We start from the raw sequence: 25815 nt of genomic DNA on the forward strand, positions 1-25815 counted from the left end.
GAGTCCACATCTTTCAAACATCTTCCATTACAGGTTATGATGCTTCCCAAATAGTTGACAGTTGCCATTTGATCAATGTCCTGTGCAAACAGGTGAACACTGAGCTTGCTGTAATCTGGAGTTGGAGGCCACTTCTTTATCTGGATTAATAAAATGACCAAAGTTCATTGCTTCTTGCCTGACCAGACTGATCATCCCCTTCAGCAATTCACCAGATCAACAATGTCATCAGTGTATTTGAGATCTTGAATTACAATGGGATTCAGCTCAATACCACAGGCAGCTGCCTCCTGAAGTTTTCCATCAACCAATCAGTGCCAGCACTGAACAATGATGGTAACAGAAAACAGCATTGTCAAACTTCTGTGGAGATGGGAAACCATACTATTTACTTGCCCTTGACTCAAATACAGGAATCTGTTCCATTATGGAAATAGTCTATCATAATGCCATCAATCTAGGGATTCTGATCCCACAAATTTGCTCAATGCATTGAATCAAAGGCCACAAGGAAGTGTATGAAAAATATTGCACATGGCTTTTTACATTCAGCTGCCTGTCTCAGTGCAAATACCTAGTCAACAGTAGAACAATCACTTCTAAAGCTGCACTGAATATCCTGACCTTTGCCTCAAAGTGCATCATTGATTCAAGATAGAATCATAGGATAATATAATACTAGAACTGGAAGGGACCTCGAGATATCATCAAGTCCAGTCCCCTGCCCTCATGGCAGGATTAAGCACCATCTAGATCATCCCTGACAGGTGTCTATCCAACCTGGTCTTAAATATTTCCAGTGATGGAGATTCCACAACCTCCCTAGGCAATTTATTCCAGTGTTTAACCACCTGGATTGTTAGGAAGTTTTTCAGTCATTGGGGATTATATTAGTGCTCCAGATAGTCTGAAAAAGCCCAAGCAGTCATAGTACAACAGTTCACTGGTAATGTTACAAATCCCCGGTCTCTACCCACACTTCAGCTAACAGACTGAAATCCTGATCCTTTCATTGTTGAAAAAAGGTGGCACAACCACAACTTTCTGCCACTTTTCAAATGGAAGAGGGACTGAAGTCAATGGGCAACTGAGGAGTGTTGTGAAATGATCGTCCCATCAATTTAACTGATCTTGCAGACTGACTGCTGCCATTCTGGATTCTTTACCGCACTTAACTAGAGAAGCTGATGTCACCTTCCCCGTAGACATTTCAGGGTGCTAACAATGGACATAAACTGAATATGCAGCCAGACCACCTCAAGCACCTCATCAAAGACCAGTCCAACTGGTGTCCTGTCTCCAAGGAGGGAGGACAGATCCCTCTGGTGATTTGCCAGGAGGATGATTGTAAATCCCCATTGATATAAATATTCTAAACTTAAAGTCAATTTACTTCAATTACTTTACTTGAATTAATTTAGAAAGGTTATTAGACATCATGTTAGTACCTACATTATTTTACTATTTATGTAGCAATTATATTAGGGTATTTATATTGCAGATTTTGCTTTTAGCTAAATAATGTAGCCATCTGCAATTATGCATTATGAAAGGGCTTGCCATCTCAACATTTAAGAAATGAACAAGATTTTCTACAACAGAATTTCAACTATAAACTTTTCTTTAGGGCTTCAGGGAGGATGATTTTAGAGTGATTACAAAAGATTCAGCTATACTATATAGTTTCTGGCTCTGATGATACATCCCAAGGCATTTCTCGCTGTCACTCTACTTTTTAATGTCTTGAAAGCAGGACCTAACTATTTTGCACATCTTTTATAATCTGATCAGTTTTACAGAACAAATATCAGTTATCAAAAATGCAATATAAAGTGAGCATTGTGCACTTTGTATACTGTGCTTTAATATAAATCAATATACTTTAAAAAGTAGAAAAAAATCCAAAATATATAATACATTAATTTTGATATTCTGTTTAACAGTGCAATGAAAACTCTAATTAATAGTGATTAATTTTGAGTTAATCGCATGAGTTAAGTGTGATTAGTAGACAACCCTAAAATAAAGGTTTGAAACAAGGAATAGTATCCCTCATGCCATTTTAACTCCTTCCAGTCTACTGAGTTCTAATATACATTGAATCCAAATCTAAATAAAAGCAGTGCCAAAATTTTCTTTTTAGTTAGATCTAATCCAACCAACAACGCATTTCCAATAGAAAGTCTGTATACAATATTTTGCTTGGCCCAGAAATATCGCAATAGGCAATATATTAATAACAACATTGGCATTTTTAGTCTCTCATCTTCCCCCAGCATCATAAATATAATAGTGCCTAGAATTTTTTTAAAGAATCTTTATTTCTATGGCCAAGCCACCACGTTAATCTAATTTAGGTTTATACGTGACATGCTATCCAGAAAAGTCTTCTGTAGGGAGTTAGAATCCATACACAGCGATCCGTTCTGCACATTTGCTGACGCTCCCCCACAAACATTCTTTCTCACTGCTACTGCCTATTGAAAGATGCCTGAGGCTGACATGCCCCATAAAATAGTTATTAGCTCAGAGACTGAGAATAAAGTGTAAAGCATTCACAATACATTATTTAGCAATAATTTCATTTTTTTCCAGTTTATTTTGTATATAGACATTCTTTTAAATTATTAACTTTTGTCATAAGGTATTTGTTTAGCTTTTAAAAACTGGAGTCATCTTACATCATCAGTGTTCAAATTCATTGTTTGTGCCATAAAAGTATTGTTAACTCTACTGAAAAATTCAATAACTGCTCAATGCAAGGCTACTTAATTACATACCCAGTTAAAGGACACATTTTATGGTTAAAAAAAATCATTCAGAGCATCCCATGCTGTATTTTTCAGATTTTTAGTCTTGTTTGAGTAGGCTGCAAGTATAAAATAAATTATCATACTCAAAATATCATACTGGACCTTTTTGCAGAATTTTAACAGCTTCAGTACCCTGTTTTTTCAGTTCGGAAGGGCCAGGACACACAGGATCCAGATACGCATTGAAAATACTCACACACACACTTTCACACAATTGCCTGTGTCCTTTTTAGAGCATCTGTCTTTCCTGTTGTCATGTTGAATGCTACTGTCAGACTTGTTACAATTAACAAATGCCGAGTTCTACTACCATCCTCCACTCTAAGAAATACTCTAATCCAGGGGTGGGCAATAATTTTTGACCAGGGGTTACTTCAGAAATTTTTGAAGTGGCCTTGGGACACCCTGTAAGGGGCCTCAGGCGGAAGGAGTGGGGTCAGGACACTTCCGTGCTTCCCACCCACTGACCCTGTTTGGTCTGAGGGTGGGGGAGCATGTGAAATCTTTGCCCCCGCCCCGAGAGAACAGTCAGCTGTTCGGAACAGCTGATGGTTCCCTCTAGGAACCCATGTCTCTGGTGGTGGGAGGACACTTTGTGCGCTCCTGCCCCCCAGTCAATCAGGACCTGGTAGTGGGAGGAGCATGCAAAGTTTTCCCCTGCCCTGCAAGGAGCTGGCAGTTGACTCTTAAGTGCCAAGCTCGTTGCAGGGGGGAGGAAGCTTCACACACTCTCTTCGCCCCCAGGCCAATCAGGGCTTGGGGCAAGGGCAGCATGCAAAGTGTCCTCCTGCCCTGCCCCCATCCTGCAAGGAGCGTGTGGCACTTCTAAGCATCACACACTCTTTGCAGGGCAGGAGCAGGGCAGGAGGAGACAGCGCACTTCCCCCTGCCCCCCAGGCCCTGATTGGCCTGGGAGCAGGGGGAGCGTGAAGTCTCTCACTCCCTGCCCTCCAGCGCATGTCAGTTAGAGTCAACCACCATGTGCTCCCCTGTCCGTGGGCCCTGATTAACCTGGGGCGGGGGAGCAGATGGACTTCCATGGGCTGGATCAGCCTGCTTGGTGGGCTGTATCCAGCCCGCTGAAGCCCTTCTACTCACCCCTGCTCTAATCCATGAGGAGCCACACTGATCTCACTTGGACTGCTCATGGAGTAAACTACTCTTCCACATGAGTAAGGGTTGTAGAATCTGGATAAAATAACATAAAAAGTTATGAAGTTCAGAAGTTTATAGAAGCTCAGCCACCCATAACGATTAAAGCACTGTATTAAAAATTATTTTGTTGAGGGTTTAGAGGTTTTAGGGCATGTCTACACAGCAGGGATAAACTCAAAATAAGCTACACAACTTGAGATACATCAATTGCGTAGCTTAAGTCAAAATAGCTTATTTCAACTTTGGACACGACTACACAGCAGTTATTTTGAAATAAAGCACTCTTTTCCTGACCTCCCTTATACTTCCTACAATGAGGTTTACAGAAGTCAAAGTAAAAAGCCCGTTATTTTGAATTATTTTGAAATAATGGGCTTGCTGAGTAGACGTGCACTACGTTATTTCAGAATCACTGAAATTATTCCGAAATAACACTGTTGTGTAGACATACCTTTAGAGAGTTCAAAGATATTTGATAACTTAGATGTACATTTCTTATTCCATCTGTATTTTCAAAGTTTTCTGTTTTGTGTTATGACTGAGGTATAATTTTCCCACAGTACATTTTTTTATGAGATTATGGATGAGAACAGTAAATTCCCTGTTGGATGTTTACATTTTTTTGATGGCATCATCCTTAGATGATGGCAAAACTTTAGTCATTTAAAAAGATAATTCTTTCCCTAAATCAGGAGCATGTAAATACTGAAAAGTGGGCTGCATCCAGGCCGCCCATGTTCGCTCCTGGTAGGCTGTCACCACTATAATTACCTGCGCCTCCGCAGATACAAGTGATTGCCAATCCGACTGGTGCAGATTTCTGTTCCCAGCCAATGGGAACTACAGGAAGCAGTGTCCCAGTCTGCACCACTTCCCATAGCTTCTATTGGCTGGGAACAGCAATCCACGGCCAATGGGAATTGCAATTGCCAGTAACTGTGGGGGCGCAGGTAAAAAAGGCAGTGGTAGCCCATTAGACACTAACTCTGGCAAGCCACTGCCACTTTATTTCCCACCCCACCCTAATGAGACCATATCAAGCAATTAGTTTCTTCTCAGTGGAACTTGAATGAAAGTGAACTAAGTCACTAAGGGTACATCTACACAGCAACATCATAACTAGCATTATTTAGAAATAACGTAGTCCATGTCTATACAGCAGGCAGTTATTTTGAAGTAATGCTGAAATACTGTCAAGCTAAAGGACTTCTTACTCTGACTCCTATAACCCATACGAGGAGTAAGGGAAGTCAGAGGAGAAAAGTGCTCTATTTCAAAACAAGGGCTGTGTAGATGCTCCCAATTTCAAAATAAGCTATGCAATTGACTTAGTTCAATTTCCGTAGCTTATTTTAAGTTAAGCCCTGCTGTGTAGATGCACCCTAAGATGAATTCCAATGTTACCACACTTTAATGTGAACTAGCAAAATCAGAAAATAGCCTTGAAGATGGATTCTGATTCAAGCTGCAAAATGTTCTGCACTGAAGACTTAGATTAGAATATTATTTTTGCTCCCAAGTGCAAGCAAACATGCCAGTGAACTAGAAAAAGAACTTCCCCAACTCTTATTTCCAATAAGGAAACAAGAATTAGGGAATTACCCTGTTTCTATCCAATTAAGAAATTGATGCCTTTTTGTTTTCATCTAATGTACTTTTCTTTTGCCCTAATTTTGTATTGAGATCTGCATGCGAGGGCCCACACTTCATTATAGACCCCATTGTTTTCAAAGAGGCTCCAAGTTGCTCCAGGATTATATAGGTACTAAGATTCTTTCAGATCAGACCTATAGTGTACCTATAGTGTACAACTTCCACAGTAAAAAAACTAAATTTCTCATCAGTTTTGTAGTGAGACATTTTTGAAAAGTTTTTTATAAAATGTTTTGACACTTTAAGCAATGTTGTGCAGAAAACTTTTTAAAAATTGCAATAGCATATTATTTTCATCCATCTCTGTTTACCAGTGTTAACTTATTTAATTCTTCAATGGGGATCAAAACTATGGGGGTAGTCTTAGTACCATTGTTAGCTATAACTTGAAAGCTCTGAGGATTTTTTTGCCACAGAGCAACATTTGTTGACCAAGCTTGCCTTACAGCATGTTACAATGCTATGAAAGAAACTTAGTCAGAAGCAATCTTGTTATCCTAAAGCTCCAGCTGATATATCTAATCAATACTGCACTCAGTCTACAAATGGTATCCTATGATAAATATATTTTTTCATTAGCCCCTTAGTGTTGTTTTCTCAGTAGTCTGTCTTTCGAGACTAATGTAATCTATTTTAACTACACATGCACTTGTAATGTGCCTATCTCTATAGTAACTAGGTGCTGATTAATAAGGCAAATTTATCTTTCATGAAGAGGTTGGAAGGGTGCATTCAAGTTTATCATGCAATGTGCCAGGCTGATAGCAATTCAGGAAGGATGTTTTATGTTCAAAGGATTTATGTAACATGGAGAGCAGAAGTGTTGGTTTTCTTATGCTATTTTGTAATCATTGTATAAAAGGACCTTTAGGGCTGAGAAGGTAGTTTTAGTCCCCCATGCATTCATTCTTTGGCATCTCTGTTAAAACTTCCTTGTTTATACTACTGTGGCTATGTCTGCACTACAGAGTTTTTCCGGGATACTGGAAATATCTTAGAAAAACTGCTACGTCTAGGGAACGCATCTGCTTTTCCAAAAAACTTTTCAGAAAAGCAGCTGCACTTTTCTGGCATCCCTGTAAACTTCATTTTACGAGAAAGAATATATATATAGTGAGTAAAGTAAGAGTTATATAAGAAAATATTAATATTTATAATTGTGGTAGAAAATTAGAGTACACAGTATATCCTGTGAGGCTGGGTACTAATCGCCAAAGAATGGGATGCAGATATGAAATTTCTTAACACCTTAAATGTCTGCTTCTTGGAGCAGTTGTCTGGAACCTAGAAGAGAAGAGACAGTTCTTGATTTAGTTCTAAGTGAAGTACAGTATCTGGTGCAAGAGGTGAATATAGCTGTACCAAACAGAAAAAGTGACCATAATATAATTAAATGTAACATTCTTGTGGTAGGAAAAACACCACAGTAGCCCAACACTGACATTTCATTTCAGAAAGTGGAATTACACAAAAATGAGGAGGTTAGTTAAAAAGAAATTGAAAGGTACAGTACCAAAAGTAAAATCCCTGTAAGCTGCATGGAAACTTTTCAAAAACAACATAATATAGGTTCACTTAAATGAGTACCCAAAATTTTTAAAAATATAGTATGAGAACCAAAAAAGTGCCACTTTGACTTAACAAACAAATAAAAGAAGCAGTGAGAAATAAAAAGACGTCATTTAAAAAATGGAAGCTAAATCCTAATTAGGAAAATAGAAAGGAACATAAAGTTTGTCAAATGAAGTACATCAGAAGCAGGAAGCCTGGTAAACAAGTGGGGCCAATGGACAATTGAGATGCTAAAAGAGCATTCAACAATGATAAGGTCATTGCAGAGACTTTAAATGAATTATTTGCTTTGGTTTTCATGGCTGAAGATGTTAGGAAAATTCCCAAACATGAGCCATTCTTTTTAGATGACAAATCTGAGGAATTGTCTCAAAGTGACAAACTAAACAGTAATGAGTCACCAGGACCAGATAACATTCACCCAAGAGTTCTGAAAGAACTCAGATGACAAATTCAAAACTACTAACTGTTTGTACCCTATCCTTTAAAATTATCTTCTGTACCAAGTAACTGAGGGTTGGTAATGTGATGTCAATTTTTTAAAAGGGCTCCAGGTAATTACAGGCTGCTAAGTTTAACTTCAATACTGGGCAAATTGATTGAAACTATAGTAAAGAACAGAATTGTCAAACACATAGATAAATGTAATTTGTTAGGGGAAAGTCAACTAGAATTCTTTGAGGGGGTCAATAAGCATGCGGGCAAAAGGGATCCAGTGGCTATAGTGTACTTAGATTTTCAGAAAGCCTTTGACAAGGTCCCTCACCAAAGGCTCTTATGCAAAATAAGTTTCCTGGGATAAGAGGAAAGGTCCTTTCATGGATTGATAACCAGTTAAAAGACAGGAAACAAAGGGTAGAAATAAATAGTTTTCAGAAAGAAGAAAGGTAACTAGTGGTGTCCTTTCCGGTGGCCAAACCTATTCAACATATTCATAAATGATCTTGCGAGAGGGGTAAACAGTGGGATGGCAAAATTTGCAGATGACACCAAAATGGTCCAGATAGTTAAGTCCAAAGTAGACACTGTAAAGAGCTTCAAGCAGATCTCACAAAACTAGATGATTGAGCAACAAAATGGCAGATGAATTTTAATGTTGGTAAATGCAAAGTAATGCATATTGGAAAAACATAATTCCAACTATCTGTATAAAATGATAGGGAGTAATTTCGCTGTTACTACTCAAGAGAGATCTTGGACTCATTATGAATAGTTCTCTGAAAACATCCACTCAATATGCAGCAAGTCAAAGAAGCAAACAGAATGTTAGGGAAAAGGGATAGAGAATAAGACAAAAATATGTTATTGACTCTATATAAATCCATGTTATGTATCCAGAATACTATGTGCAGATATAGTCACCTCATTTCAAAAAAGATATCTTGACATTGGAAAAAGTTCAGAAAAGGGCAACAAAAATGATTAGGGGTATGGAACAGCTGCCAGATGAGAAGAGATTATAAGACTGGGATGAGAAAAGAGGCGATTAACTCGAAATAAGCATAGCAGGGCTTAACTCGAAATAAGCTATGGAAATGGAGCTACGTCAATTGCATAGCTTATTTCAGAATAGCTTATTTCAAAACTGGGAGTGTCTACACAGCACTTATTTTGAAATAGAGCACTCTTCCTCCGACTGAGTAAGAAGGCCTCCATCTTGACAGTAGTTTGACATTATTTCGAAATAACTGTCTGCTGTGTAGATGTGAACTAAGTTATTTTGAAATAATGTTGCTGTGTAGGCATACCCTAAGTAGGAATACAATCATGACAGGTGTGGAGAAAGTAAATAAGGAAGTTATTTACTTGTTCCCATACCACAAGAACTAGAGATTACCAAATGAAACTAATAGTTAGCAGGTTTAAAACAAACAAAATGAAGTATTTCTTCACCTAATGCATAGTCAACTGTAGAACTCCTCACAGAGGAGGTTGTGAAGACCAGGATTTTAACAGGGTTCAAAAAATAATTAGATAAATTTATCAATGGCTATTAGCCAGGATGGGCAGTAACGATGTACCAAGTCTCAGTCAGAAGCTGGGAATGGGCAACGGGGAATGGATCACTTGATAATTAACTGTTCTGTTCATTTCCTCTGGGACACCTGGCATTGACTACTGTCAGAAGACAAGATGTAGGGCTAGATGGACTTTTGGTCTGATCCAGTATGGCCATTTTTATGTTCTTATATTTTTATGCTATTGAAGCCAATGGGAAATTTGTTATTAAATGTGATAGGAGCACGATCAAGTTCTGGCAAATGATCCTTGCATTTTCACTTGAAAAGAATTATTAACATTCCCTTATTTGGAATTAAGTTGAAACTTTTAAAATCATTACAAATAACTAAATAATGATTAATGAAATGACTAAGCTAACCACAGCGATGGATAATCCGACAGTCAGAATGGATAGTCCAACAATCATTCTTATTAGACCCAGATTCAGTTCTAGGCACCAGCACTTGCATGACCCAAGTCATCTTTTAAAGGTATTTAAGCACCTAACATTGCATATGGACACCTTGTGAGATTTTCAGAAGTGCCCAGGCATCTAACTCTTATTGATTTAAATGGGATGTAGGTACCTTGGAGCTTCTAAAATTTCTACTCGGTGTTCACTAGTATCTTTAGGTGCCTGAATATTTAAAATCTATTCCTTAGTCTAATACCATTAGCTCACAGACATCTAACTTTCCCCACCTCTAATATTATTAATTCACAGACACTTACCTTCCTTCCTTCCCCGCCTCCCTTCAGTCCCCTTCTGTTCTGAAATGTGATTTGTCCTTTTCATATGTGTTCATTTTTTAAAATTGTATCCTTTGGTATATATGGTTGTGACTATTTTCTTCCACTATTTGATCTGAGGAAGTGGGTCTGGCACATGAAAGCTCATCATCTAATAAACCATCTTGTTAGTCTTTAAAGTGTTACATAGTCCTGCATTTTGGTTCAGATACTATGGTAGAGGTGATCATTTAGGTACCATAAATAGAATTAAATACAACATTGGTTCATCTGGTAGGTGGCTAAAGACCAAATTTATCCCTGGAGCGAATTCATTTCACATTGACTTAAAGAACCAAAAGGACCTTGACACAAAAGAATAAGTGAGCAGACATTTAAGACCCGAGGTACAGTTAAATTCTCCCATCAAAGCACTTAAACCTGCCTCTCACAATCCCCATGCTTGGTTCACCTTCTGCCTCTTCCCCTTGCCTTTGCCGTTCTTGTCTCTCCTATTTACACATCTATGTCTCTATATTCCTTCAGCTGGTGGACATGTTTTCCTATAAGTTTCCTGCTCTTTTTCAGAGCATAGTGCTGTAATATAGGGTGTCACAGAGCATATGTGCAGGACTGGAGTATGTTAGCTGGAACACATATAGTGTAAATTTTAATTTGGAATTGGGTTTCATTTGTCCTCTGATTTTTGAACTATTTGTTTGGCAATTCATCAGGTGGTCTGTACTGCATCTCACTGCTGTAGTGTGTGGAGTCCAGCCTCAGTTAGTCAGAGATTGTCAAACTGTGGTTCATGAAATACTGGTAGCTCATAGAGCACTGATAATGGTCCCACAGAGAGTTGGCTGGTTACATGATGTTGGTTCTTTACCTTATGTGCAACTACTCAATCACATTAAGTCCATAAAAGGAAAATGCTTTTTATTTTAAAAGCATTTTCCTGACTCTCAAGGGAAACAGTAAACTTGTTAAAGTGCTGTTATCAATTAATAAAATTGGATAATTAAGTTGTCCTGGTTCTTTTTGGAGATCTTTTAAAGATTTTCAAGGAGAAGCTTCCAGCTGAGAGAAAGACCATGCTGCAGTTTTGGGGAACTGTCCTTTCCGAAGTCAGCAGATTTTCCAATTGAAAACATAAATCTTGTATTAGCCCTTTTTCTTCCATGTGTTAGTATTTATCAATTGCAATACAAGCATAAATAATCATTTTTTTTCTTATATTCTAGGTTTTCCAGGGAAATTTTGACAATGACACACACAGAAAGAATGTCATTGACCCCCCAATCTATGCACGGCACATAAGGATCCTCCCTTGGTCATGGTATGGCAGGATCACTTTACGGTCAGAGCTATTGGGCTGCACAGAAGAGGACTGAAGAGGATCTTTGGCAACACAATTCTCTATATTCCTAAAGTATCTCTGTAGAAGAAACTGTGCAAAACCTGTAGGAAGTTGAATGGGTTTTTCATGAAAAAGTGATCACTTTTTGGTAGGCCCGCTGTCTTTTGTAAGGAGGTCTAAGCCTGCCCTTTAAAGAATCCAACCAGATTCTGCCCTTTCAATCTGTTACAGTATTGTCCCTTTCGCTGTGCAATTATCTTTTCTCATTTTCTTCTGAGTTGTTCACACTAATTGAAATATGTTAGGGGAAGAACAGCAGCATCCTTTTTACAAGAAAGGAGAAACAGCGTGAAAAAGCTCATTTGCAGCTTTAGAAACATTGGGCTGACACATTGTTTGCAAATCACACTGTCATCTTACTTGCAAAAAGAGATACTGCAGCTTTTAGCAATAAGTTTTCTCTGGGATGACTGTGTTATATTGTTTCCCTCGTGCCTATCAAACATTGTCAGTATTTATGACACGGATTTTGGAAGATACTCTGTGGTATATAGTACTTGTGATATTGCAAACTACCTTTCATTACTTTTATTTAAACTACAGAGTCCATGCAACTGCATTTTGTTTCCACTCAGTTTACTTTGGATTATGCATGCTGTTGACATAGTCGCTGTCTCTTTTACATTAATCTAATTGCCAGCATTGTTTTCTTTAAAAGAGATGACCCGTTTGTATGTGGAACAAAATCTTCTAGCATATTACGGAGTTAATGTCTTTGTTGAAGCAAAGATTATTAATTCAGTTTGCAATTTTATTTTTCAAGGATGCTGAGATTAGACACTGTTGACCAAATTCAAGGCTTGAGTATTTTTAGCATGGACACAGGCGCACATTTATACTACAAAAACAGCATTAATAGATGCTCCTGTTCTGACTTGCTTTGGGTGGGCATGCAATCGCCACAGAGCTGCCCATGAGATTACTTATCTCAGAAGCCTCCTTAATCTCAGTGAGGGATGGTGCATGTGGGATCAGGAAGTAGATACTGATGCAGTAGGTTTACTTTTCCTAGCCCTGGCATTGCCCTGGTATGGTCCCTCCATGGTGCTGGCCAAGAAGTTCCTGCAGACTGTGAAGTCAGTGGTGTCAGAGGAGCATGTAAAATGTTGGGCTCTTCAAATTCCATTCTGATGGTAGCTTGTCAGTGAGCAATGTGAGACCTGAATTTGTCCCTGTTTGTTTGCTGTATGTCATTGTTGCCCCTTTTCGATCAAGTGGCTCTTAAAAGTTCAGGGTCCCTGAGGATGTTCCAGTTGAGAGGAGAAATTGATGGCGACTGATACTTTCTTTGACACAGTCATTCTCATGTAAAAGGAGTGCACACAATCTTGCTTCTTCAAATGCAGGAGGAACCAGAAACAAAAGAATAGTTTTGTTAGCTTACAACTCCAAGCCTCTTTAGCCAAAACCACACTCACAAAACTCTAGTTTTTTCCCCCTAGGGTCATACACTGTGCTCACAGTTCGCTGCTTGGCATTCTTCCATTTTGTGTCTGTCTCTCACAGGTTTTGTTCTCTGAGCTCCCTTCCCTCATACACACACACGAGCGTGCACGCATGCACTTCACCCAAACCAATACTCACATAGCCCTTTTATCTTGGTGAGAAGGAGGGGTTGTAATAAATTTATCCTTACAGGTTATGCTAGTTGAAGGTTGATTAACACCCATCCACCTCCCTGGTTTATTTAACTAAGCCCATATCAATATTTCATTCAGCTCATAAAATTATGCACAGAATTACTTCCTTTTCTAGTCCCTCCAGACATGTTACATTGTTTTAGTAACATCCTAGTCAGATAGGATCCAATTCTGTAGTATCTTCTGCAGGTGCAAAAGGACAAAAGCTGCTGAACCACTGCATGTTTGATGCAAGGAGGAACAAACTCAGCCTATACCAGGGAATGTTGTAACTGGGGCATGTCAGGAATATAGTCTCCAGAGAACAAATGACCACTGAGCACTGTAAGAGGGGAGCAGCAGGCCACATCTATTGTGTAGTATTGGAGGCAGCCCAACTGAACACGTTCCCAGTGATGTGCGGGTTAGTGTCCATCATGCTAGCTGTCTGTGAACATTTCACATGAGCACAGCTCTCAGCATGTGAGGCAGTGTATGGGTAGAGAATAAAACTGGGAATCAGGAGACCTCTGTTATAATCCCAGCTCTGTTGGGGTACATCTACACGCAGCATTATTTTGGAGTAAAGAGCATGTCTACACTGCAAGCCATTATTTTGAAATAATGTCAAGCTGGGAGACTTCTTATTCAAACTCCTGTAACCCTCATTTTACGAGGAGTAAGGGAAGTTGAAGGACGAATGTTCTTCCTTCGACTTCCTGCTGTATAGATAGCGCCAAAACCAAATTAAGCTATTTCGACTTCTGCTATGTAATTGATGTAGCTGAAGTTGTGTAGCTTAATTCTAGTTTTGTTCTGCTGTGTAGACGCACTCTTGCTTATTCATTGTGCCATCTTGGGCAAGTCACTTTATTTCTGCCCTGGTTTCCTTATTTGTAAAAGGAGATGATGATATTCACCTTTCCAAATTAAAGATAAATGAAAATTAGTATATTATTATCTTACTTTCAAATTCTTGGAGTGGGAAAGTGGTTTAGTTATCTAAGCTAATATTTGGAACATTGGAGAGCTGACTATTTTTACTCTGTTAATTTCATAACACGCTGATGTAGATATATAGTGCTATATGTTTTAACCAAATAATGCTGAATTTCTGTTTGTCACCATTACATTTTATTGATACTATAACATCACTGAGATATGAACCTGGGCCTGTTTCCCAGATATACAAACAGTTGTCCCATAATCTGCAATGGGGAAAAATTTACTTTAAAACGCAAATAATTTGAATTTCATAACCGGCATATAATCTCTCATTTTCCACAAAGAGAAAATTTTACTTTGAAAGACCTTCAAACTTGGTGGCAAATTTTTGAAACAAAAATGTATTATTGATTTGTGGAGGTTTGCTTGATGGCACATATCCAATTACTTGCATTTTTAAAAATAAACAAATGAAATTTACTTACCCCTTTTGTTTTATTTATACAAGTATTTATTTTATGAGGCTTAGACATGAATTTTCAAAGGTTTTAATTAAGAGTCCTCTAAAGGTAAAAGAAAATATGTGTAAGAAATGTTGAGGTCCTGTGCAACACTGCTAAGTTTTTTGTTTATTTTTTTAAAATTTGTGCTGCATAACAAAAGCCACTAGACTGTTACTGTCTTGTCTGTAACTGTGTTAGCAGCATTCCTTAATGATGTATATATGGAGTGGTCTTCAATTGTAGTGAACAATTTTAAAGAGAAAGTCAATCATAATGGCATTTTTAATGTAAAACCATTTGGAAAATGGAAGACTGGTATATAGTTAAATTACATACTGCCCACGTTTTGCACTTTAGGGTCTTCACAAAAAAGTTACTGGGTGGGAATGTTTGAATTTTTTTCTGGGCCTGATATTGAAAGGGGTCTCATTTTCGCCCCCTCCTTTGTGTGCACTAATTTGTTCCCACATTTAATTGTAGGTATAAAAAATAGCATGTAGACTTCTATCTGACTTTGCCCACTAAAAGGGAGGCCATTTCTGAAAGTAGGATCTCTAAGTCAGCAATTTGTTTTACTCTGGTTTTTTAATTTACTTGCCATGTTCATAAGTAATTTTTATGTGTTTGCTAGTACTTTACATTTTTAAGTTTGGATTAGAATTAACCTGTTTTGACTCAGTGATTATAATTCAGTTTCATCAGCACATAAAAAAGCAAAATTTAGTTACAGAATTTAGACTTTTCTCTTATTTCATTATATTTCAAAGAGTTGAATTTTTCCATCTATTTATTTTTGTATGCTTTCATTTTTCGGAGCTTGATGAGAAAGCTCAATACACTGTGGTAGCGTTTGGTGATGATTTATGATTGAATCGTATATGATGCATTTACATTTTCAAATGCTGTATTGTGCATTGTTCTAGTGACATCATTTGATTTTTAATTGCTGGAAATCTTTCTTTAAACTGTATTGTACAGCTACAGTGCCAGATTTCGCTTCAAATGACATCTGTGTAAAACTGAAATAACTTCATTGACTCTTATGAAGTTACTTCACATTTAACATAGCAGCTGAGAGTCAGGTTTGGCCCGCAAATTATTTTTTTTTCTTTTAACATTTTTTTACTCCTTTGCATAACATAACATTCATTGACACTAAGGGACATATTCTTCACTGATTCCTCTCTAAAACATACTGGGAGTCGCATACACAGAAAGTGTAGAGACTATGTCTAAGAAAAAATAGAAAAACATTATGAAATAATCCTTATTTTTTATATAAAGTGTAACAGTGACAACAAACTGGAGTGCAATTGTTCTCTTACTTAAATTACACCCTGAACCAGTTAAATATTTATAGTCAGGCTTCACCTTTCTATAGCTCTGTGATGTGCTATATAGCCTGAAAAAGAAAACAAGGCGCAAAGTTTAGTTTGATCTACATTCTATTAAGGGCTTATCACATCAACTGATTCTGATTTTTAGGTTGACTTTCTCTTTCGGAATGACTGCATACAAGTTAGTGTAAGTTTTGAAGACTAGGGATACTAATGAGTGTATCTTTGCTATACAACAATGAAATATAATATTCAATGCTGGCTTCTGATGTGTCAGTAAGTACAGAAGTAACTCAGACACAATGACCTTTGCAACCTTTCAAGCTGTGTAATATTCAAATGGTTTTGTATATACTTAAATCATGTAGGATGATGTAAAACCAGTATGACCTTGTCTAGTCTTCAAACTTAACAATAAAACTTTTGAAAAATGAGTTCATTTTTTACGTATTTATAAAGAAATACCTTGAAGAAGACCTAAATTTACTCAGTCTAAATGGCAGTGAATTCAGATATAACATGGTATTTTTAATTCAGTCTTTGCCTCCATGTGGTATGTAATTTTGTCCTTGGTATAACCAACTATTGAGGTATGTCTAAACATACTCTTATTACTTTAGATTAAGATTGCAAGGTGCAAGGGAGATTAACAGTTACATATTTTACTGCTGTTTGGATGGACATCAGGAGTACATATGCACCATCTAGTGTCTTATCAATCAAATTTTGATGGATATGTGTTGATCACTCCCTTCCTTCCTTTTGCTCATCCACGGGTTAATGAAATAGTAAGACGATAAAGATTCTGACTAGACTGTTCAGTCAAAACTCAAATATAATCTCAATGGAAATGTTGCTAGTGTTTAAAAAAATGTTTTGTTGACCACATCTTTTATGTTTTTGCCTGAGAATGGGAGTAGAAATGCCAGATTCAGCTAAGGCATGAAATCTGTGTGTGTGTATTCTACCTAAAGTGAACTTTCAAACTTTGTCAATTTAGCTACCTCAACCTACAGCCATACAAATATATGTATGAAAAGGAGATTGCCATGGAAGGAAACAAAGATAGAAGCCATGAATATGCCACATATGGGGAATAATCATATCACTATTGCAAATTTACATTCTGAACACTAATACCATAGTAATCTTTCAGAAGAAAGATCTTTCAAAGTATTGATGTTGCAATGGCTTACCAGCAACATATAACTATTAATATTCAAAAAGAAACGAGAGTAGATGCTTGCAAAAGAGAATGTATACTATAATATTTACCATATTAATTCTATTTGGCTTTTAATTATAAACTGCACCTTTTCAGGAATGCTCTTTCAGAATTCAGAAGCAAAAGGCTGTTTGTATCTCTTCACACAGTGTTAAATGAAGGCAATGTCAGAAAAAATGTATACTCCCTTTTAGAAAAATAATGCTTTTTTACTGTCCATTCTACTACACATGTGGCAAATACATGAGATTAACATGAAAATCAGCATACCATTTCATTATGAAATATGTAGCCTTCAGTTTGTGTTGATAAAGACAAAATATGTTTTTGAACCTTCAGATAAAATCAAAAGAGAAGTATTTTGATCAGTTAAGTCTCAAAATTTGGGGGCGCGGAGTTCAGAGAAACATAAATGGGATAGTGATAGCAGGTCTTGGCTCAAACATACTGCCACCCCTATTTAATAAAGGATTCATGTTTGGATTAGTGCAGGAAACTGTGATGAATTGATGCTGTCAAGTCAGTAACATAAAGTGTAACAGAGACACATATATGTTATTGTTTTTATACATTCTCTTTGTATACCTTTACTCTCAAATTATTCTTTGATCTATACCAGGACCAGCATTTGGTGGAGACTTAGACTAATGCTTGAGTAAAACCACCATTTCAAATGCAAAAATGTGGAAATATTCTTTGGTCACAAAAGTTAACTTTGTAAGACTACATGAGTAGAACACAATTTACTACATATATATCAATGGCCTTTAGAAACAGCCTCTCTCAGAATAAATTAGAGACAACAATAACCCAATATAATAGCATAACCAAGAGAACTGCACTAGTGTAGTCTGTTCATCATGTTAATACTACTGTTGCTGTCTCCTTTGCTGTTCTAACAGCTGATACATCATGGTTATCTGAGGTTGTGCATCAGGCAATAGGTCAGTGGACACATTTCTTATCTTCACATGACTAGATAAAGAAAATCAGCCTTCAAAAGAGGTGTAAAAGGTCACTAAACATTTGCATCAGACTGGAAAATAAAAAGCAGAATAAAAGAAACATCCTGAACTGTATTGAGGTTCTGGGCCACTGCAAGAGGTCAATATAGAAATTCAAATATGGAATGATATTTTCCATTGTCTTGATCACAATACATGCAGTTAAGCACATAAACCATCGACATAAAATACATGAGCTTAATACAATAATTCTTCATTTAACATGTGCCCGCTTAACACATTTTTGTGATAGCACAATTTTTTTTTTTAGGGAACATTTTTTGAATTACATGACCGTCCCCAGAATAACAGGATTTCCCCAGCCGGCCCGTCGCCGGCAGCTGCGCGGGGCTTCCCCCGGCTCTCTGCAAAGCGGCAGAGGGTTCGCCACTCACCGCGCCATTCCCCGCTGACTCCCCCTTGCCGGACACCTTGCCCCCTCTTCTTCACCCCTGCTTGCAGGCCAGCGGCTGCACGGGGTTTCCCCCACCTCCCTGCAAAGCAGCGGAAGGTTTGCCGCTCACCGCATCATTCCCCGGCGACCCCCCACCACCGGACGCAGCACAGGTCACAGCAAACCCGTCACAGGGGCATACTTCCAACCCAGTCCTCCTCCTCTCTCCTCCCCTTCCCTTCCTCAGATCCAAACACCTCCCCTCCCTGCTGTAACCTAGTCCCCTTTCTCCCCCAACCTTATGTCCCGGTCCCAACAGACACCACTGCCTGAAACGTAACCCCCACCTTTTCCATTATTTTCAATGGGAAAATTGACCCCGAATAACACTTTCACTTAACATGATCATTTTCTGAAACATATCTATAGTGTTAAATGAGGAATTACTGTATTGAAGGACAGCAGGGGGTGAGAATGGGAAGGGATGTTGTTCACATATGCTAAAAAACAGTGAAACAGTTCAGCCTTATAAAAAATATTAAACAATGTTGCTTGAGTTGTGTGGTGTACATTGGAAGTGTGAACCACCTAAGGTAATGTAGGGATTAATTTAATGCACATACACACACAGCCTCACTCACTCTTACTTTGAATCTTCTTCACTTGTTTGTTTCCATGCATCCTATTTTACCTTTATTCCCTTTTGTCTTTTTCAACTAGCAAAACTAGTATCCAAGAAGTTTCAATGAAGTCAGCCCTTGACATTCTACTTTCTTCTCTTCATTTCAGCAGAACTGGGAAAGCGTTTGTCCTGTATGAATCATATTCTTTCCTGCCAGAAGTCCTGTTTGTAATTTTCAGCATTTATGTTTCAGTATGCAAATAAAAATGTAATTGGCACTTACCATCACATCAAGTCTTGGCACTACAACTTTCTTCTAGCTGAAATTATAGCTAGAGCTAATGAGTGCTGTGCATTATTAAGGTAGATCCACAAATCCCATTTAAAGACCCTGTTTTTTAGTTGCTTGACTCTCTGAGCTGAATTTTTACATGGCAGATTATCTCCCTTGGGCTGAATTTTTGTAAGTTTTAGGTGTGGAAATAGTTCCACTATTTTACATTGTTTCTCACACTAAAACAATTATGTTCACATTTTCTTAGACCAGTACTGGAGCAGAGACTTGAAATTTGGCAGGCGGATGGCCTCTGTGTCAGGAATGTGCCCTTCATCGTTCCTGTGAAAATCTACCCAAATTTGGTTAACCTAACAGCCTTTGAAAAAATCTCACTTTATATGTGCTCAGTAAGGAATTCAGTTTTAGCAGCTTAATCTCCAGATTCCATTCTCACTGACCTTGCAGAAATTTGTCTCCACTCCCACTGTTACACCATCTCCACAGAGTAACTGAACATTCTCCATACCCTCACAGCTCCTCCATGTGGCCAGAATGCACATATGATAGAGGGAGCAAATACGCATGATCCCTTCAGTATAGGGTTTCTCGACCTTTATTGTAGTCCCTTCTGACAACAAACATTACTACACAGCCCTAGGATGGAGGATTGAGGCCTGAGTCCACGTAAGCCCCATGGTGGTGGTGGAACTGGGGTACCTCAAAGACTGAGAATGGCTGATCAGCCTGGAGGGGGACTGGAACTTATTGCTAGTTACAGGAAATTAGAGACACAAATAGGGCAAGGAGCAAGGAAGAGCATTTGAATGCAGAAAGGAGATGAGTGGGAGGTAGAATGGAGATACAAGGCTCAGAAAGTGAGTCCAAAGGGTGGTACTCACACTGAATGGGCAACTACACTGGCAATGGGATGAAAAACCTGAGGGTTTGAGACCAGGCCTTGGTAATCAAGGACATTTTAGGTAAGGAGCTGGGATGGGAAAAAAAACAGGACTGGGACTTGGACAGGACAGGGTAGAGGGGATGGGACAGAAGGGGTAATTCTTGAGGCAGGGAGGATAGGCAAAAAAGTCTGTGCTCATTAGAGCATATTCCCCTCAGATGCTGAAATAGAACCCAAGATCCCTGACTCTCACCATCTCTCTGGTGCCTTTCAGTGAATATCTGTGAAACCCAGCAGGATGCTGTGGTGTTAAAGCTGTAGAGGCAAGCATCTGAAAGTTAGAAAATGCGAGATCTAAAGTTGTCAGTGCAGTATTAATTGAAACAAAAAACAGGACTATGTAGCACCTTAAAGACTAACAAGATGGTTTATTAGGTGATGAGCTTTCGTGGGCCAGACCCACTTCCTCAGATCAAATAGTGGAAGAAAATTGTCACAACCATATATACCAAAGGATACAATTAAAAAAATGAACACACATGAAAAGGACAAATCAAATTTCAGAATAGAAAGGGGATGAGGGGGTGAGAGGTAAATGTCTGTGAGCTAATGATATACCTCTAATACCTTCCACTATTTGATCTGAGGAAGTGGGTCTGGCCCGCGAAAGCTCATCACCTCAGCACTTTTTTGACTTTAAAGTGCTACATAGTCCTGTTTTTTGTTTCAGTTACACCAGACTAACACGGCTACATTTCTATCAGTTATTAATTGGGCCTTCTTGAGGAAATGCATTTTGCTACAGTCTTTAATTACATGATCACATGCTACTTTTTCCACAGCTCTCCTGCCTCAATCAGCACAGGACTTGCCCTGGGGATCAGCCAGGATTGTGTAGTAACAAATTTGCTATCTGTAGGATCTCTGCTGCAGACCTTGGAAGCTGTGTAGTAGTATTAGTACTGGTGTGGGAAAATGTAGGGCCACACAAAAATAAAGGACACCTCCTCAGCTCAGGATTTCTAGAGACAGGGAAAGAGAAAATTGGATTGGGAAGGGTGGTGTGAAAGATCCAGCAGAGGACAGCAAGCAAAGAACCCCCAGAAGGCACCCACTGATCTTCTAAAGGAGTCAGTAGAGACTCCCAGAAAAACTATGTTCAGAAGCATGAATGAACAAAAGAACAGAATTGGACCCCACAGTTGCAGAGCTCACATGTGTGTACTCACACTCTCTCTCTCTCTCTCTCTCTCACACACACACACACACACACACACACACACACTGTGTAGTGAATGAGTCGGGATTTCACGAAGAAAAAAGCAGTCTTAAGGCAGTGGAATGTTGCCTGTGCAACTGGATTCTATTCCTGCCTCTGTCAGATATGCTGTGTAATCAAGGTTAAGTCATTTAAACCACATTTTTCACAGGAGGTGTTCATCATTTGTTGGGTACCAAACCTGATACCCTAGGGTCTAATTTGCAGAAGTGCCAAGCACTCATAGCTGCAACTGAAGTGCTGTATAATGCTAAGTGCTCTGAAATCAAATCCTAAGGGCTTCAAATGGGACATCCCAAATCAGTGACTTCTAACCTTAATCTTTCTTTGCCTCAATTATACATATATAAAATGGGGATAAGACACATATACACACACACCTTTAATCTGAGAGGGGCTATGAATATACCTCAGTGTCTGTAAAGCACTTGGATATGCTCATGACAAGCTCCGTGAAAAAATCACAAGGAAATTAATAATGTTGTCTTCAGAGCAGGCTTTGAACAGTGGCCAGTAAATAAGGCCAAGGGCAACATGCTGAAAAACACAGATAAAACAAATATTGAATAGCTGCTCTTGAAGTGAACACCATTCATCCTGTTCTCTGAATGAGGCATATAGGAAAATAGCCTCTATTAAAATGCATATGCAGAAGGAGGGCAAATTAAGTTTACCTGTACACAATCTTAATTTGCCCCCTGATGCATATGCATTATGATTTCCTTTCTTTTCATTTTCAACCTTAATAGTGTTATCTGAATATAGGATTTTGGTGTGTAGCATATTTGGTAAAATGACTGAAAGAGTTTCTGGGCCAAAATTAGTTTCCTTGCACATCATCAGTAATCTGCTAATAAATGTATTAAACCTATTGCCAAAAGAGTAGCAGGGGCTGGGAATCAGTACAGGGACACAGAGCTTTTGCTCATCCTCTGAGATTTGTTGGCTTTCTGGGCTGAGTCCTCTCACTTCTTTTCCAGGAAGCTGTATAGGAACACAGCACCCTACATTCAAAAGGGTAGAATTTGTGGTCATTGGGAACTCACAAGAAGCACTTCATAGAGTTTCCTGTCTCTTTGTGGGAGTATCCTATTGAAACAGCTTTTGTGTTTTCCCTAGCTATTGAGGAGGGCTGTTTGTTCATCCTAACACTGTGCCTAATCCTGCAAACCCCATGCAATCCTTCCCAAGAGCCAGACTGTAAAGATTTTTCATTAGTACTACACTACCTCAGCTGGTATCAGCCCAAACAATACCACTGAAGTCACTGAGCCTACTCAGGTAAATGCCTAGTGCCCACTGACGAGTGTGACAGATTTGTGATTGAGCCCCTTAACTGAAGAATTTGGCAAGCAACAAATTAACACTAAAATCTGAGATGTTTTTGTGGGGGCTAAAGGCTTCCGCATATTTACAGAGATGGTATATGCAAAATACAGGCCTGATCCTCAGTTGACTTGGAGCCATCCCAGTTTACTCCAGCAGAGGCTCTGGCCTTGATATTTAGTTGGATAATTATTATTTTTTTCCTACATATAATTTCCCTGGGAATTGCATGTCCAAAAGTCTGCTGTTAACACCTATCCTCCATTTAGCATCCAATTATTAGCATTTCAAAGATGCTCCCGCTACTCTAATGTTCTGACTTTCATTCAATAGGGTCAACATCACAAAATGCCATTTGGACAGTTATTTCACTTTTGCTAAAATATAAATCTACTACTTTCAGTGTAATTGTAAGGATAATGAGAGCAAACCAGCGTAAAAACATGCTGACAAATTATTCTCTCCTTTGAAGACTTCAAGGTTCTGTTTAACTATGGAGTTACACTGACATAAAACTGATGTACCAAGTGAGGAACAGGAATCCAGACATCCTTGTGTATAAATGTATCACAATATGGTTCTCTCTCTCTCTTTTTTGTTGTTGTTGTTGTTGTTGTTACCTAAACCTAAGCCATTTAGACCAGAAGAGCTCTGTGTAGTTCAAAAGCTTGTCTCTCTCACCAATAGAAGTTGGTCCTGTACGGGGAGATTTCAGCAAATCCAGTAATGTGACTGAACCACTATTGCTTATTGCTTGAACTTTAGCAACCAAGCTAACAGGCCCAAAATAGGCCTAGACAGCATGACTAAGTCAGGGAGGGGGAAGAAGGGGTGTTTGGATGCCACAGAGAAGGCAACTTGACCCCACGTCCTTCCTGGGGCCCACATCTCTAGTGAAATCGCTGAGCTATACATTAATAAAAACAGGAAGTTTGTCCAAATGCCCTAAGCCATCTATCTAGCCCCCCAAGCATGAAGTCCCTGAAAATGAAAAAAAAAAAAAACATCTGGTGAAAGTGGTGATCAGAAGAAAACCTCTTGCCTAACCTATAAAAAGTGCTTGCCTAACAAGCTTTTGAGTGACATGTTATTGTAATGCTAATGGATAAATAGGGAAGGAATGTTTGAGTTGGGGGGGACAATTTTGGGAACACTTGGAGGGGCGCCTCGAGGACTCGAGGACTATTCACATCTGGATGTATCTTTGTCCCTACCAGCAGACAGAAGACTAGCCATCGGAAGCCTGCTCAGTGCCACTCGAGAGCCACACTCAACTTCGGTAATTATCGAGGGTGGGGGTGTTTTACTAACCTGTTGCAGATGTGTGTAAGTGCTTGAGACTAAGTAAAGTTTAGCTTTAAATGAAAGCACTCTTGTGTTGTCCTGTTTGTACCATCCATCTATCGGTTGTCTCCTCTGAATTATTTCCTGACACCACTTCGCAGAGAGTAAAAGTTACCAAGAGGTTTGGGTTGAAAGAACCCCGGGTAACAGTCCCATAAAATTATTAATTCACCCACCTTGTATTGTTAATACCCCAGGACCAACACAGCTATAACAACACTGTATACAAACTATTTTATAGTATTTTTGTTCTTATTACGAGATCTGTAAGTACATCTTCATATATTAAGAACATCAACACTAACCTGGGAGAATTGGAGTTAAAGTAAGATGAGTTTTTCAGTGTAGATATGACATGATTTGAAGGTACATGCCAAGTGTTTTTAATTCCAGAAGAATCCAACCTGCTATTTACGTAACGTACAGATATTGAAAATGACACTTGCTGCACAACTAGAATGGTCTATAATATCTGTAATCACCTTTCAATTTCTTTCCAATGTCTATTTTGAAATAGAAGGTGCTATTTTTGCTATGGAAGAGGAGCCATCTACTAACAAATGGCTTTTCACTCAGAACATGTTTAACAGTAACTCACATTCTCCAAATATTTCTTAGAGTCTAAAAGCAGACTTCAAAACCAAACCAGAAGAAAGTATGATGTGGTAAAGGAAAATTTGTTCAGTCCTGCTGCAGTTTCTGAAGTAACTGAATGGTATGCATAGTCTCCTCCTGTAAACACTGAGTGGGTAATATGAACTGCTTGATAAATAAATCCAAATAAACTGCCCATAGTTTACAAAGCTTTCCTTCAACAAAAACGGTTTAGATTTTAACGGTTTAGATATTTCTCCCAACTTATGTCAGAGTCATGTACATGTCCTGGAAAACAAATGCATTTATGGTCAATGCTGGTTTTTACTGCAAGATACATTCTATTTAGATTAATGCCTAATGAGTGAGATTTTTAATAGACTAATCTTGACCAATCAATTAAAAACTGCAAAAAACACTTCATTTCATTTCCAATTAAAATAGTTTGTATACTATTCAACAGCTGTCCCCCTAACTTCATTATACCAAGTAAAACAGCTGTTCTCCATTCATTATTTTAATTAAAAATGCTATAGATATGGATCTGATGTGACCACCCTTACTTGTCTTGAATAATAAATAGTAACCAAGGTAGTTTACTTGATCTCAGTTCAGTTACTCGAGTCTAGTCAGGGTGATAGACTTGGGCCCATAATGACCCAGTAATAATGCTAAAATACTAGCATGTCAGGGCCTTAAAAGATTCTGATAAAATATCTCTTTGGCTTGGTATATTTCACCCTTGCTTTCAGCTTGTAGTTCATGTAACTTCATGTTAAGTTTTCTTAAGCTGTTTTTAGAAATCTATCACAATATGGATTTCTCACTTGGCCTGTCTCATGCATAATCTTCCATGTCAGGCAGCAACAAAAAAAATGAGTGGAGTTTATGTACCACACAGCCACAATGCCGATTTCTTACGGATCACCAAAGGCCAGCTTTTGATGTGATGTACACCCATTCATATCTCAATAACTTCTTTGCACTTGTGGCAGTGTAACACTGAGTGCTTCTGTAAAGAAAGTAATAAACTGCACATTCACAGTAATAACACAGTGTGGCCCAGCTCACACCCCACCACAGGAAAAAGAACAATGGGTGG

At 38.5% G+C, this 25815-nt stretch overlaps 1 protein-coding gene across 1 annotated transcript in view; it reads left to right on the top strand.

The window, feature by feature from the left end:
• Positions 1 to 16181, top strand: part of EDIL3 (EGF like repeats and discoidin domains 3) — a 424704-nt gene extending 408523 nt beyond the window's left edge. The window contains exon 11 of the mRNA XM_006124343.4: positions 11168 to 16181. Within this exon, the coding sequence (XP_006124405.2) occupies positions 11168 to 11317 (150 nt within the window). The 3' untranslated portion in view covers positions 11318 to 16181. The remainder of the gene's footprint in view (positions 1 to 11167) is intronic.
• The last annotated feature ends 9634 nt before the right edge of the window (positions 16182 to 25815 follow it).

Source organism: Pelodiscus sinensis, chromosome 6 (assembly GCF_049634645.1).
Source record: "Pelodiscus sinensis isolate JC-2024 chromosome 6, ASM4963464v1, whole genome shotgun sequence".
Classification (NCBI taxonomy): Eukaryota; Metazoa; Chordata; order Testudines; family Trionychidae; genus Pelodiscus; species Pelodiscus sinensis.